The 16,474-nt window shown below is 44.4% G+C and overlaps 1 protein-coding gene across 8 annotated transcripts in view; it reads right to left on the bottom strand.

Annotated features, from left to right (window-relative positions):
* The window catches only part of LOC133403871 (amyloid beta precursor protein binding family B member 2-like), a 77,327-nt gene that overhangs the window by 45,825 nt on the left and 15,028 nt on the right, over window positions 1–16,474 (bottom strand). For 6 of the 8 annotated variants that reach the window (XR_009768743.1, XR_009768741.1, XR_009768744.1 and 3 more), the window contains exons 3-5: window positions 15,827–15,893; window positions 10,965–11,958; window positions 1,666–1,913 (exon numbers count right to left, since the gene is read on the bottom strand). Coding sequence is in view for 1 of the 8 variants with exons in the window: in XM_061679235.1 (XP_061535219.1) it covers window positions 1,666–1,913; window positions 10,965–11,937 (1,221 nt within the window). In the remaining 7 variants the exon portion in view is untranslated. Of the gene's footprint in view, window positions 1–1,665; window positions 1,914–6,936; window positions 7,280–10,964; window positions 11,959–15,826; window positions 15,894–16,474 lie in introns of those variants that run through there. The other 2 variants (XR_009768745.1, XR_009768747.1) reach the window with 2 other exon arrangements.

Raw genomic sequence — 16,474 nt, 5'->3', positions numbered from 1 at the left:
CATTTGTTTGGACAAATGGAACCACGACAACAAACAGCTCATCCGAGTTTAATTGAAGAGCTGACCTCTAGCCATTTTCCATGGTTTTCTGGATAATAACCAAATTCACTGGAATACAATTAAGCTCAAGCATGTCAAAAAGGACAAAGTATTACAGAATCTACTGCAATTTTGTTGTGCTCGTATTCTTCAGGTAATACAGCTTTAGTGATAACAGATATTAAAATGAACAAGAAATTGAAGAAATAAAGTGTGGTCGAATATTTTTTTTCCTCCATGACCGTATTGAATTGATGGATAACTAGTTTTGAAATCAAAAGCCAGTAAAAAATTGTTCCACTACTGGATTATTCAACTTATTTTAAATGGGTCCTGGGTAACAAAAATGCCTTCAATATCTCAATGTTTTTAAAAGTGAAGACAATTTGCCTTTTTGGTATTTTAGCAAAAAACATTAAGACGACGCACTTCGCGGGCCACGTAAAATGATTGGCGGTCCATGAGTTTGACACGTATCAAAAAGTCTGCCTTCAAAAGTCATAATAATTGTTCAGTTTTGATCGACACTGTCAGCAGACTAATCATTTCGGAATGGGTTTATTATTGTAGTGACGAACTGCACCGCAAAGTACTGAGAACCGTTTCAAGTATTTCCCCCGAGCCCTGCTGCGAAAAGCAAAAAACCCTGAGTTATTTACACGGCCACAGTTTTTTAGAATTGTCTAGATTGATACTTTGAACTAGAACTATAGCACAAACTATGAACCTCAAACACTTTAATCAATCATTTAAAAAAACTCATCTTAAAACTTTACCCTTAAAAATAACTTGCTTACAGATGATTCGATGCAGAAAAGAAGCACCGAGAACTCCGTCATTTGTTAGCCTGAGCAAAAACATACACTCACCGTAATTCCTGCTAACAACCCGGCGAAACTTAGCCCCTACGCATCATACAAAAATGATCCCTCAGCCAAGATGTACCACTTCAACGTACTTCCTTGACACCGATTACTGACTGCGCTATTAGTCAGGGCTTTGCCACCATCTTGTGGCATAATAGAAAGTGGACAAAAACACGAATAGGTGAGTTTTTCCTGCGAAACACTGAGGATAGGTTACGCAGGGGGCAAAAAAAATGTGAAAAGGTGAATCTGTCGTTAATAAGGCGACCAATATACAGTACAAGTATTGATGCGGTACTGCAAACTAACCACAACAATAAACTGTCAAGTTAGAAACCCATCAAAATTCAGCGTCATCATCATTAGAGAAGCATCATTCATAAAGCTCTTGCGTCACATGCTAGATGGCGCAGGTGTACCTAATGTTACGGCTGCTGAAATATAATCTCACAAATGCATATGTTGTGGAAGAATGATGACAATCGGGAACTACATTCCATTCAAGGCATGCATTGTTGACTCATCACATTCAGAAGCTAAAACTAGAAAATCATTTGTTTCACTGCATTTCGTAATTCTCAAAGGCTTATCCATTGTCTGTCCTGTTTACTTTTCTGTAAGATTGAAGCTTCATATGTCATACGGTCCCTCAGCCCAACTATTATTGTCATTATTTTCAGTATTAAAGAGAGTTAAATGAAAGAACTGTCTCAGTATAAAACATCAACTTGGCAAATGTTCGCATGGCCCAGTCTCTCACCTCTTGGTCAGGAGTGGGGGAGGGGCTAAGCGAGCCCAGCAGCTGTTTACGCGGTGTCGAGCTTGTGGTGTCGCCCGGCGCCTGGGGCTCCGCCTGTCCGGGGGGTGCGGCGCGGGTGGCGGGTCTTTCCCACTGGGTAGCGCCCGTAGGAATGTGCCAGTAGTAGATACCCGCCATGTCTGTGATCTTCTTCCATCCGGGCGGCAGGTCCGGGTCCGTTTGGAACGACTGCTCATTCCAGATATCTGCTAAGGAAAGGAAAGACGTTACCTAACGGCAATCAGTGCAAACGGGTGAATAAACTCCCAGATGATCAAATATGCCGTGCCTTCGAAACACATTGCGAATAATTTCAACAGAGAAAAAGTAATTGCAAACATACAATTTCCATTTGAAAATAAATAAAGAAATGGTGTACGCACTGTAGTACCTGTGTACCTGCATGTGCCTTTAAGAGGCAGGACCTGGCGGGGTGGCGTGAGTGTCTGGGTGCGAGCTGTGGTCGACAGCAGCTATATCGTGACCGTTTTTTGTTCGGCTGCCGTTCAGTGAATGGCTAAAAAGTGCATCGTGGAATGTGGTTCTCCTTTCTCACTTGCGAGTGCATTGCAGCGAGTAAGTAAACTGAACACCCATAAAGAAAACGGTTTCTCAAAAAAGAGGCACAGCGGGGGCGGGAACATTGAAACGTGATATCGTGGGGGAACACTGTACTGGCCAGTAAGAAACTCTCAGTCTCACCTACAACTCAAGAGCTTAACAAGCTCTGAGCAACAACTGACCAGGCTTGTTTAGTAACTCATTTTTGTCCAAACATTTGTTTTATTACCTTATAATGGACAATTCGAATTTTTTTTATTGCAAGCCAAAGCCATACGGAGACTTATACTAAGATGACGAGTTTTTGTAGACGTCACTTGGAGGTGCTGCTAGTAAGAGCAGAAAACAAACGTAAGCTTGTTTTACAGAAGATTACTGTTTGAAAAGCTTGCTCTCCCTTGTGCAGCATTTCTTTCCCTCGGCAAAACTAAAGGGAAATGACATCATTTCTGCAAACCACAGCCTGAATGCAGAACACGTGACGGCAGAGGACATCTGTTTTTTTCATTTTTTGTTTTGTTTTGTTTCATTTTTTGGATGGCCAAAAAGTTGACTTGATTCATTGCAGATGTCAGAGCTCGGTATTTACACTTAGATTTAAACATCTCAGCAGTATAAAGAGCACATCTACACAGCGTGGAGCAGATGGCTGATGTAATTCATTTGACGGAGACACATTTGGAGGAAATACGGCAGGCACCGAGATGACACAAACACACACACTGACGTGGTGGGGGATGAAATGCAAACTTTCAATCACTGTTATAAAAGATCCCCTCGTCTGAAAGTAGTGAAAGTAACATTGACACACTCGTAGCTGGCTACAGCAGTTTGTTGCAAGTGAACTTAAAGGTGGCAAATCACTCAAGGGATAGACGCTCATCCAAGACGTTATTAGGTACACCGATCAGATAAGATCAAATACAACTTCTATCAAATGGTTTTATCAAGCAATGCGATGATGCAATGTCCGAAAAGTATGCATTCATAACGCTTATTATTATTATTATTATTATTATTATTCCTTTGCAATGCTTTCCTTGGGCCTATCATGTTGCTAAATAAGCTAATTAAAATATTCTAAACACATTTCAGAATCATCTTTATTTGCCAAGTACAAGGAATTTGTCTCCGGTAGTTGGAGCTGCTCTAATACCACAACAGCCAGAAAATACCTTTGAGACATAAAAACACACTACGGAGAGTCACGGAGCAATGAAAGTTTACCAGTAATGTGGTAATGCCGACAATTGTGCAAATGATACAGAGTAACTCCAGCAATTTAGAGCAGTTTGAAATGACTAATAGAGCAATAGTCTGCTACAGTGACCATTGTGCAAATGGCGCAGATGGAAATTCGCTTTTAGCTAAGGCTAGTCCCATTTGTTTTAATTGTGCGTTGAAATAAATTAATGAATTAATTCCTTTTAATACTTCCCCGTGTGTGTGTTAATTGGGGACTACACACACAAAAACTTGGCGCAAGGTGCTGACGTTTCATATGACATCGCGGCAGTGGAGCGAGTTATTTAGCTGTTAGCGCATTAGCTCGCAAGCTAACTCGGACAAGCAAACATAATAAACGGTTCACTTTCCTTTAAGTGTGTCTGTTGTGTGCTACGAGCTGCACGTGGAGCATTGGACAGAGCCAACACCGGTCCGGCGGCATTCCACGAGCCCACCAGCGGCTGATGGCACGGCCGTGCCGCTCTCCATCGGCTCATCACAACAGTCTCCGGGGTAAAACTGCGATTCGTAGTTCTGCTTTTCAATGTGTTTTTTGAAGTGCAAAATGCTAATTTTGCTTAATTCAAGCCTTGGATATACAGTATGTAAACACAAACGAAGCCTAAACATCGGATATTGTCATCTTTGGCAGCTCACGAAGACATCTTGTGTAAAACAAAAGACATTGTAGATGTTCAAAGTCTCGACGGGTGCTTTGTCTCAGTCTCCTGCTGTAGGCCTTCGCCAGTTACCAGAGCCAGAAGGAAGTGCCTTGTTCTATTTTGCTGGATGGGGGAGTTGGTTGCGCATATACGCCAGTTTCAATATGCAAAATGGCGGCGTCCGTCGTTGACAATTGATCACTGATTGGCCATTAGCTAGCGAATCAGCACGAAAGCAAACACACAACAAAGAAAAAGGCATTATAAAACTCGTAAGGCTCATAAAAAGCATTGTCAAGTTTAGTTCCTGATTGTATGAGTGTCCTCAAGGTTAGCAGGCTATAGGTGCATTTTATTTCACATAACTGTGGTTGTGTATTGTATGGAAAACAATGACTTCTCGGCCATATTCACGCTAACGCAAGGTAAAATGGTAATCCAAAGCGGAAGTTGCCCGCGTGGTCGTCCTTCTGATTGGCCAGTAAAGCATCGACTGTTCGTCACTTCTGTCTTAAATTTATTTATCGGTTCTTTTTTTACAGTGTAGTTTTGTGTTCAAATATCTCAATTACATGCAAATACATTAAGAACCTGGGTTCGAGTTGAGTGAGGACTAGCTACAAGGAGACACTAAATTAATTGATCGGTGAACTTCGGTGGTCATAATTCCCTTCAAAAATATTGCATTGTATTTTCCATGTAAAGCTACCGGTAGTCATGTTAATGAGCTATAACAAAACCCACTATTTTCACTCAAGGATGACAGACAGCATTGCCAACACGTTATCGTCAAGCTGACAATTACACTCACCAAAAGGGTACAAGATTTTAAAGTAGCATACTCCCTACTTACTACTGTAATGTATGTACTGTATAGTAGTTGCCATGCAGATGATGCAGCTCAAAACAAGGACAGGCTCAACAAACCTGACCGAGTGAATTTGGTTATGAAGGAGAAAAAAGAAAGAAAAAAAAGTTCCATGACAATATTATGAGTTCCACGACTGAAACTTCATCTCACAACTCTGGCCTACTCTGTTTCCAGTAAGTGGATCGGAACTTTTTTCCTCCATCCTGTCATATTGTTTAATGTTATGATCCGATTTGTCTGTGCATGTGGATGTACACACGGGCAAGTACGCCCTCACATGCGCTCCCAAAATTACAGAGACCCCCAACAAAGCTTTGGTTAAAACTTGAACCCAGGCAAAAACCCTATGGTGTACTTGCCAATAAAATGAGGGACAATGATGACTGACGAAGAGCAGCGCTGACCTCAAAATATCTGTCATACTAAATTATTCACTCTGCTCTGTCTCGCCAAAAGCTCCTCATCAAGATCCTCTACAAGTCTGCTCCAATGCTCTTACAGGCTTTTACAAGCGTGAACCTAAGGGAAGCTAAGGCTGCTCAGAGAGAAACGTGATTATCGGACATCAATTCCAGCCACAAAAACCTTGTTCTTGACTTTTGGTCCTCTATCAAAAGAGATTATATCAATCTTGTGCTGATTTGGATTCATGAAGTGCCCCGAGGAAAGTACTTCTGGCAGCAGTCTATCTCTGGCAAAAAAAAAACGTCAGAGCATCTACTACAAGGGACACTGCGCGTGTCAGCAGAGAGGGTATTGGTGTGATAGGAGTAGAAAAGTGGATGTGGATTAGGCACGTAAACACGGAAGCGCAGAGAGCGGGGGGGGGGAGAGAGAGAGAGAGAGTGAGACAGTGAGAGAGATAGCGAGTGGGCGATAAAGTGAGTGCGCATGAGAGAGAAAGTGAGTGTTAGAGGGAGAGTAAGTGAGATATAGAGAGGGAGAAAGAGAGAGATAGTGGGAGAAAGAGAGATGGTGACAGAGCTTGAGAGTGGGAGAGAAAGTGAGTGAGAGTGATGGAGAGTGATAGAGTGGGAGAGAGAAAAACGGTGAGACAGAGCGAGAGAGAGAGAGAAAGTGTGTGTGAGAGGGAGAGTAAGTGAGAGAGAGAGAGAGTGAGAGTGATAGAAAGGGATAGAGAGAGAATGGGAGAGATAGAGTGCGAGAGAGAAAGACGGTGAGACAGAGCGAGAGAGAGAGACAAGAGAGCGATAAGAGTGTGAGAGCAAGGGAGAGAAAGTGAGCGAGTGACAGATAAAGCTAGAGAGAGAATGTGAAAGAGAGAGACAGAGAGAGAAAGAGAGTGAAAAGGTGTGTAAGAGCGACAGAGAGAGAGACAATGAGAGAAAGAGAGGGTGGGTGAGAGAGAGAGGAGAGAAAAAGTGAAAGAGTAAGAGAGCGACAAAGAGAAGGTGAGAGAGAGAATGAGAGAAACTGCGAGAGACTGTCAGAGACGGAGAGCTCCAGCAGCCTTGGCTGGAAGGCTGCATCGTGCTTCAACGTTTGCAGCGTCACCCTCTGGCACCATCAGCCCACGCGGGGTCGCAGGATTCAGAGTCTTAGCGTGACGCCGCCGAGGCTAGCCGTGAGCACGCTACCTGTGGTGCTCATACAAATATGTGCTCCTTTCTATTTAGCCACATTAGCTACAGTTAGCATCCAGCCGGCGAGTTGAGCGTAAGGGGAGAGCTTGTGTCGCAAAACTGAAAAAGATATATACACACACACACAATGTTTGGTAAATGCCCACACACAAACACACACCCTGCACTAATCCGATCAATAGACACTTTATAGCAACAGCATGCACACGAACGGCAGACACAGAAAACTGCCTGTGTCATAAAACTTGGAGTCCCATTCACAGCTCAAACTAGCCCACAGTGACAGAGAGACCGATAACACACCTACCCTCGTAATTGACAATGACAATGGCCAGCATGTAGTCTTTCCCCAGCATCATACTGTAGTTTAGTTTGCCAGCTGCCTTATACGGCAAGAAAAGCCAGAGCTGTTGCCAAACACGCACAACCCTAGACAGACAGGAGAGAAGACGGTGAAGGGGGGCGCATTGCAAGAGAGGGGCTGACGAGGACTGGAGAGGCGGGGGAGGGGGACACGACGAAAGGGGGAGAGAAGGCAAAAGACGGAGGGGAGCGCCACCAACAAATTCAGATTCACTCGCAGGTCTGCTTGAAAAAACATATTCCAAATCCTAATTTTTGCATTCGGATGAGAATGAATCAAAGTACGTATTTTATTCTGACAAACGCTGCAATGCTTTTGTTTACTTCTGTTGCCATTTTGACGCATTTGCAGTTGTAGCCATGGTTCACGGAGATCAATACTCTCACGCAGAGCACGGATGTCCCCGGGACGAGAATCTCCGCCAATCGAGGCGTCCCATTGCCGTGAGGAGCTGCACGGATGTTCATGGAAAACTGCGACCGCGGCAGATAAATTGGATAACGTTATGCAACATTCATTCAACACATCGTGCTAGATGATTGACGAGAGCTTGCCAGCTACCGCTAACTAGCAGCTAAGCTAACGAGCTGGCTTAGTAGAAGCAGATGTAGCCAGTTAGCGTGGATTTACACATTTTACATCACCGACACCAGCGTACGACAGACCACGGCCACGATACGGGAAGGGATCCTGGTTCAAGGAAGCCATTTTCAGCTCAAAAGAAGCGTTTTGCAACAGCTTTTTTCAGAAAGGGAAAAGAAGTTGCTAAAACGCAGCAGCCAAAATGCAGTCGCGTATTCTTTCTGGTGTTGAAACAAAATCTGAAAACCCCCAAAGATTGCGACCAGGACTTAACCAGAGGGCTATCGATAGCGAATGGGGATTTAGACGGCGGGTCCGAGCTCTGTAGAGGTTACAATATTCAGTTTCAGTTTGCCCTGCATGCAAACACACTAACAGGCTGAACGACACTCAAACATCTGTCACATGGTTGCCCTAGCAATCCTTAAGGCCTCTTTATACTCACGCGCTGCCGACAACGCCCGCATTGCATCAAGTGACCGTCGAATTGGCCCGTGCGGCCCCTCTGCGTCGCTTGACGCGCACGCGGCAAAAATTGATGCTGCGCGTAGAATGCCGCGGAGATCGTCTCCCGTGATTGGTCCGTTTTAGTCACATGCTGTGATGATGTAATCAGCGTTCCTCTCGGTTCCACATAGCACATACGCCGCCGCCGCCTTCTCGATGGATTTTGCAGCATAATTAAACGTATCATCTGGTCATCTAGGTCCATTTGTTCTAGCAGACACTGTTCCACGGTCGCCATTGTTGTTTCTTTGTTCCTTGTTACGGAAAGGAAAGTAAAAACGGCTACCGGAAAAGGCCAGAAAACTCAGCGGAAACTCCACCCTGTGGCGTCCGAGCCAATACCAGCCGTAGCGACACCCCCTTGGAGGAGAACTGCAGCCCACTTTCAAAACAGCGCGCGTGGGTTGCGCTCGAGTATAAAGGCAAACTGCGTGCGGGATAGCCGCAGTGACGTCAGCGCGGTCGCCATCCGCATGAGTAAAAAGAAGACTGTAGGCCATCTTTTATGCTAATCAGAGTTGAGGTGTAGCGATGAAGATTAGAAATCTGGATGTTGAAGCAATCGTGACGCAGTAAAGCCAAATATTCAACTTCAATTCTGTGAGTGTTGTAGAGTGTTTTCAGACCATGCACCATTGTGTGTGCGGTTTTGGCTCCCCAGCGCGAAAGCGATGTCATAGAGGCCGTCGAAGCCGCAACATCCCGAGAGGATTCTGACACACACCGGGGAAAAACAACACAGCTTTGTCAGCGTTAGAGGGAGGCAGATGAGAAGTTAAATGTCGATGAATTCACCAAAAATATTAGACATTCTTCAGAAAACAAAACAGGATGCATTGTTTTCATTTCCATCAATACTACACGTTGCCGACTGCAGAGGGAATCCTCAGAGAAATATGAAATCTAGAAAGTAATTTAGTTTGTTTCAGAAACAAGGCAGCAACAAGACACCAAGCCAAGTTGATGCTCATCATACATGAAACACATTAAACGTGCAGATGTTTTCAAGTCACGAGAGGCAAGATCTACAGGATATTATAGTAAACGAAAATGAACGAAATAACTGAAAAAAACATGCCGAAAGAACAACAACCAACGTGACATCCGCAGCATTTTTAGGATTGTGTTATGGTTGTACTGTTTAATTGAGCTATATCCATGCAGAACTTCTCAATGGCAGTGCTGTATTATTGTGCTCAATACAACACAGCCATGGAAAGAGGAGGTCAGAACATTCAGAGAAATTATCCTATTCCTTTTTAAAATAATTGATCCCTTGGGGTGCTGGAGAGGAGGATCCGTCGGGAAGTTGAATCCCAGATTCAGGAGGAGCAGTGTGGTTTTCGTCCTGGCCGTGGAACAGTGGACCAGCTTCTACACCCTCGGCAGGGTCCTCGAGGGTGCATGGGAGTTTGCCCAACCAGTCTACATGTGTTTTGTGGACTTGGAGAAGGCATTCGACCGTGTCCCTCAGGGGGTCCTGTGGGGGGTGCTTCGGGAGTATGGGGTACCGAACCCCCTGATACGGGCTGTTCGGTCCCCGTACGACCGGAGTCAGAGTTTGGTCCGCATATCCGGCAGTAAGTCGGACTCGTTTCCGGTGAGGGTTGGACTCCGCCAAGGCTGCCCTTTGTCACCGATTCTGTTCATAACTTTTATGGACAGAATTTCTAGGCGCAGCAGAGGCATAGAGGGGGTCCGGTTTGGTGGCCTCAGTATTGCATCTCTGCTTTTTGCAGATGATATGGTTCTGTTGGCTTCATCAAGCCGTGACCTCCAACTCTCATTGGAGCAGTTCGTAGCAGAGTGTGAAGCAGCTGGGATGAGAATCAGCACCTCCAAATCTGAGACCGTGGTCTTCAGTCGGAAAAGGGTGGCGTGCCCTCTCCGGGTCGGGGATGCCAAGTAGCTCTCAATCTGACCTGACCTACATCAGACCTCCTTAATCAACTCACATTCAAAGTAAGTAGGGTTCAAATTTTCAATGTCAGAAGTGTTTGGTTTCCTTGAAAGAAAAAGAAAGACACTCAAGAGGAGTTGACAAGGAACATGGAGCCAATAATCGCACCGTTGACATGAGTTACTGCTGTCATCTTGGGTCAGAAAGGCTTTGTTGCCGATGATAAGAACAATAAACCACCGAAAGTTTGAAGAAAGAAGACAAAAGAAGTCTATTGATATTAGTAGTAGATAGTCCAATTGAATACATTAGAACGTAAAATGTGCTATCACACTTTTCTGAGCCAAACTAACCACAGAAACAAGACGCATGAAGCCTCTGGAAAAAGATCTTATCAAGATGGGCAAGAGAGAGCAACTTTTAAAATGAATTCCTCCAGGGGGATCAAACTGGAGCACATAATAAAGTCAAGCTGCAACTCAGGAACTTGGACCTTGTATGATGCCCCGTGATTCATTTCCGACCAGTCCAGGGTGTACCCTGCCTCTTGCCCAAAGTCCGCTGGGATACCTCACCAGAGACCCGAACCAGGACAAGCCGTATTGAAAAATTGATGAAATAAAATATGAGGATTATCGGAATCTAAAATAACCTAACTCTTGGGAATATGAGACAAAAAGCAAGCGGCAGTAGAGAAAGAAGTTAAGAGAGAGATTAGGGCTGCTACTCAACAACACACACACACACACACACACACACAAAAAATGCGGTCTAAATGGCTCACCACCCTCTTGAGGCTATGGAAGAACTGGCTGTCCCAGAGGGATTCTGGGGGATTTACTGCAGGCTGGAGTGTTTGTTATTCTATTGGAGCAATGTCCCAAGTTGGGCATAAAACTAAAGTCCCTATAAATGGATGAAAGGCCCAAGGGACAGCAAATCAAAGCAAACCTACAAAGTCTACATCAAAAGGTGTGCGTACCTGTCTCCCCGGGGGAGTTGCTCTCCTGGGACAACGTGGTCCAACTCAACTCTTCATCACTCTGGTTCAAGTTCTGGATCCGGTTCAGAGCGCAGTCCGTCTTTGCGCCGGTCCTCCTGTCTTTCTTGGTCTCTGGAGAGGACGAGGAAGAGGAGGAGCAGGAGGCTGCCGAGAGGAGGGGTGTGTCCTCTGGGCTGGCTTGTCTGGGTGGGAAAGGCGGAGGGGGCACGGGGGAGTCCTTGGAGTGGAGGTCTGAGACGATCGGCAAAGTTGACGAGGTATTATTCACTAGAGACTCGCTCTTAATCAACAATAACGGTTTCTTCTCCTCGTTTTGGTGCTCCTCCGCCGCCTCGTGGTCGTCCTCAGCCTTCATCAGGGACATAAGTTCCTTCTGGGAGAGGATGCCGATATCGCTTTGCTCCACCTCACCGTTCAACAGATAAACAACATCTCCCGTGTTGCCGTTGAGTTTGAGATCGTGGGCCGTGTCGACATTACAGCCACTCCCCGATTCTGACCCGTGGCCCGACTTGGGGTCGGTGTTACCGCTTGGGTGCACCTCGGCATCATCCCCCGCGTGACCTTCAGGCTCCTCAGGTGTGTTAACGCTCATATCATCCGTTATGCTTTCAGAATTACACTCAAGACTGAGGTCTGTTGTATTTCTATTGTGATCCTGCCCGGCTTTACGGAGCTGGTTGACCCCGTTCTTGGCCAGTTTGGGATTGTTGGGGGTCAACAGTTGTGAAGGTGACGAATCGGCTGACGACGAGGGCGGCACCGCCTCCCCGAGGCCCATGGCGGTCTGGATATTTGTCAGTGCGTACTTTTTGCGACACTTGGGCGGTGTGGAGGAGCCCTGTTTGATGACGTCACTGCCGAGGACCTGGTTGTGGGACGAGCGCAGGCTGAGCGAAGTGGGGGGCTTGGCCAAGGGGCCGTTGCGATTGCTCACGTCTATCGACATCATCGTGGCGGTCAGATAGATCCACTGAAAGAGAAAGGACACCAACAGGTAAATGCATTTGAAAAAGCCTCCGCAAAGGCTTCAACTTTTGTTACTGGGGCAGCACGGCTCAGGCGGTAGAGAGGTCGTCTCCAACCCGAAGGTTGTTGGTTCGACGCTCGGTCCCTGTGATCAATTTCCTTGAGCAAGATACCGAACACCCAGTCGCTCCTCATGCTTCATCATCAGAATTTGGCGAATGAGGAGACAGCACAAAAGCGCTACTTTGCACTGGAAACTTTTACATTTGTTCCCTTGAATCTGGATGGAGCTTTACATTCATTCCATTAAGATCCATAAGTACAGTACAACAAACAAATGAGTCTGACCCAGAGACTTGAGCATCAATTGGGATTTTCCCAAATCAAATTTCCACCCAAGTCCAATTTGGATCAAATCAAAATTCAAATTGGTTTGCCATTAAATCTTCTGACCCGACATCAATTTTGCAACTTTTGTTCAAATCGAGATCATTTAGATTTTTTTCTATAATGTTCACCTCTAATTTTTATTTTAGGCATTTCATTAATCCTCTTGTATTTTTCATATGTATGCCCTTTCCGAAAAGGACAAAAGGTCACTCAGCAGCAGTGGGAACTTTGAAACTTCTTTAACGCTGGACTTCGCCCACGTGCTCAATGTAAACGTCAACTTCGGATGGAGGGAAACCCTAAAAGTGTGTGTATTCTTGGAATCTGGATTCCCTGCGTGGTATGCAACACAAATATACACAAGAGTGTGAGTTGTGTTTCCCCTTCATTCCTCGGAAGTGTGGGACCAGACGTGGGAACAAGTCATTGCTTTGCAAGTCTCAAGTCTTTGCCCTCAAGTCCCGGGTCAAATCGCAAGTCCTATACTTTGAGTTTCGAGTCCTTTCGAGTCATTTTACCAGCAAAGTAAAAACATTTATATATATAATATTTGTTTAATAAATATGTACATATTATATACTGCATTCATACATTATATTTTTAAAATCCATATTTATTCAACAAAACCAATTTGATGAGTGCATTAAACCTTTATAAGAAAACTAGGAGACTGATCAAAATTTTGCACCTTCAAAACCAATCATCAAGGGGGGGGGGGCTTAGTTTATTGCCCCTTCAAAACCAATTAGTAGTAGCTTTTCACTTATTGAAGTGACATTAAACAGACCTGTCACAAATAAGAATTTGCATCCAGTAGTGCTGCAATTAGTAATCGAGTATTCCATTGACAATTCTATCGGAATAATCAAGTATAGGGATAAATTATATTTTTGCTTGGTTAAAGAGCAATTATGAATACACAAGAGAAAATGAGACATTCACTTAATAATGAAGGACCAATTGGTTTCTTCTTTTAGATAACAGTATTTCTTTTTTAAACTCACATTGGGCATATAGCAAGAAACTGCATTTTCCTATCTACAAACATTTACAATGAGTCAATTTCAAACAAATATAAAGCGATATCAGTTTAAACTTGGTATTTCTTGTTAGTATCAAAACATCCATCCATCTATTTTCTGAGCCGCTTCTCCTCACTAGGGTCGCGGGCATGCTGGAGCCCATCCCACCTATCATCGGACAGGAGGCGGGGTACACCCCGAACTGGTCGCCAGCCAATCGCAGGGCACATACAAACAAACAACCATTCGCAATCACATTCACACCTATGGGCAATTTAGAGTCTTCAATGAACCTACCATGCATGTTTTTGGGATGTGGGAGGAAACCGGAGACACGCAGGCACGGGGAGAACATGCAAACTCCACACAGGCGGGGCAGGGGATTGAACCCCCGTCCTCAGAACTGTGAGGCTGACGCTCTAACCAGTCGTCCACCGTGCCGCGTATCAAAACATAAGGCATTAATTTATAAAAGGAGGAACACAAGTTTGTCATCTTGTTATAAAGGTACAATTTCATCGAACTATAGCATCTCAGTCAGAACACTAGGGGGCACTACGTAAAAATATTACATCAAAAAGAGGCAAAGAAAACGACGCGCTGAACAAAGCAAACATCGTAGGATCTGTAGACGTGCTGGGGAAAACCTGTAGTTGTGAGAGTTTAAATTTGATCTTTTGCGACATCAGTCATGTATTTTTTCTGACACACCTCATATAACCAATTATTTTCCAACAGTAATTACATGCACTGCATGATACTGTGAAAGTGACATGATGAATATCAACTGTTTACTAGCAATATTTATATTTTTCATGGCACAACGCAGATTGTACTTTAGCCGTCTATAGTGGTCCTTTCTCATGTTGTATTCATGTTTGCATCTGTGCTGACAAAAGTCAGCAGAATTATGTGCAGTTCTTATACAAATTTGGCATTGTGCTGTATAATTAACTTACAGAGCCCCTCTAAAGGGACATGGGGGAAAAAACTAAAGAAACGTGTTTCTCATTCTAACGACAAACTCTCTCGTTACAATGAGAAATGTCTACCTGTGAGTGGTAGCTTATTTACACACACACACACACACACACTATCAAACATGGCTCAGCTATTCTATAGCCTATACTGCTATATTTGTGTGATGAAAGTTTACATTTATACTCACCTTAGCTTCTTTTAGTTGGTCCATGACACTATCAGGTATATTCCTTGTTTTGAGGAAAGAGAGCAAGGCCTCTTCTGTTGCCATTCTCTCAGCTGACATGCGCTGGTAGCAAGTTGTAAATAAGCTACTGTACAGCTACCCGAACGCAGGAAGCTACCGCTAGCAGGTAAATAAGCTAGCACTCACAGGTAGACGTTTCTCATTCGAATGAGAAACCTTCTCGTTCGAATGTGAAACAAGTTTCTTCGCCCACCCCCATGTCCCTTTAGGTGCTCCGTATTAACTACACATTTATTGGGAAAAAATATTCTTATTATTATTATTAGTAGTAGTAGTAGTAGTAGTAGTAGTAGTAATAGTAGTATTATTACTGTGTGGGTCCATATGGGACTGCTTCTGGGTCCGGGCGTGGATCACGCCAATTAGTGACCTCTGTTTCAAATGATGTTGCCATGATCGAGCAAGCTGTTTAGCTCCTTAGCTCGCTAGCTAGTTAGCTCCCGGGCTAGCGAACAGAATAAACAATTAACTTTCCCTAAAGTGTCCCGGTTGTGTGAATCTACGGGTCCAAAGCCGTTCTGCCACCGGCTAGCTGCACGACGGGTGTTAGCACAACAGTGAACATTTATCCAGTCCGGAAAAAATGTCTCCGCTGTACTTCTTGAAGGATAACCTGCCCTACTCTGCCTCTGATTGGATCGCACCAAGAGAGGACTCATACATTTAGTGGATAATGACTCGCTGAAGCACTTCAGCAGCAACACACACACACACACACAGGTAGGTAAGCAATGCTGTGTGTGCAGATTGATCATGTTTTATGCGTATTCTCAGACACGGGACGCACATCAAACTAGATCCCTGCTTATTGATGTCTATCCCTAGGCAAAGAAAATTACTATGTAAAGTTTAATGTGAGTCAGGAATTATTACAGTAACTGAGAAATCGACATTTCTCATGTGTCGGCCAGCATTGCATTGAAACGTTAAGATGTATTTTCCCAAGATTAAGTAGGTACCGGTAATAGCGCCGACCCCAAAAGCTCGGCTGTCCATTGTGAGATATTGAAGTTTCCTTTTTAAAACATTGACTCTTTTGGCATCAGTAGCTGTTGACATACGTTTACCCTATACCCTCGAGCAGAATTTGTATCTGTATACTTAAGCATTGAGCAGCGGGGGTGCGAGCCTGGGGGTTCTCATTTCATGTAAATCCCTAGCACATACACAGCATGTGTGAAACCATGTGTGTCACCAGTATGCATCCGTGTGTGCGTGTGTGTCTTGCGTACCTGACAGGAGGTCAGTCATAGAGCGGCGCTGGTCACGTTTCAAGGTTCAACACGCTCGGCTGCACATCTGAGCACCACCCGGGGGGGGGAAAGCAAAGGAGGAATCATCAGCAGAAGAATGTCAAGAATCTTCTTGAGTCTTGCGGTGCCCTCAGAGAGCAAATTCATCTGTGTCAAACCTCACGACAGCGCAGCGCTTAATACCACATTGAAAAATATAGAGGATGAAGTACCAATCAATCCCAGGTGACCTCGTTATTCCGCATAACGTGCACAACAAAAATTACAAAATACAAAGTGTCCCCCTGCCAACCACAATCAGAATCATCGTTATTTGCCAAGTATGTCCAAAAAACACACAAGGAATTTGTCTTCAGTCGTAATAAAGCCGCAATAAAGCCGTTTGCCAGCAATTGAATGAAATAATTTTCTGGCCTGTATGAAGAAACGCTTATTATTGCATATCGGTCCATTATTCACTCGGCATTCACTTAGTAGTGAATTCCTTTTGGATATCCAATATCTAACTGACAGTACAGTACTGAGTACAGTGCAAACACACCATTAGATTCGTTCATTTGGTTAATTCTATCATGATCATATATGACAAGAATGTGACTAAGTGGCGTACTGACCTCCAACAAGGAT

Source organism: Phycodurus eques, chromosome 6 (genome assembly GCF_024500275.1).
Source record: "Phycodurus eques isolate BA_2022a chromosome 6, UOR_Pequ_1.1, whole genome shotgun sequence".
NCBI classification, from domain to species: domain Eukaryota; kingdom Metazoa; phylum Chordata; class Actinopteri; order Syngnathiformes; family Syngnathidae; genus Phycodurus; species Phycodurus eques.
Note: the sequence above shows the minus strand (reverse complement) of the source record. Positions and strands in the feature narration are given on the sequence as shown.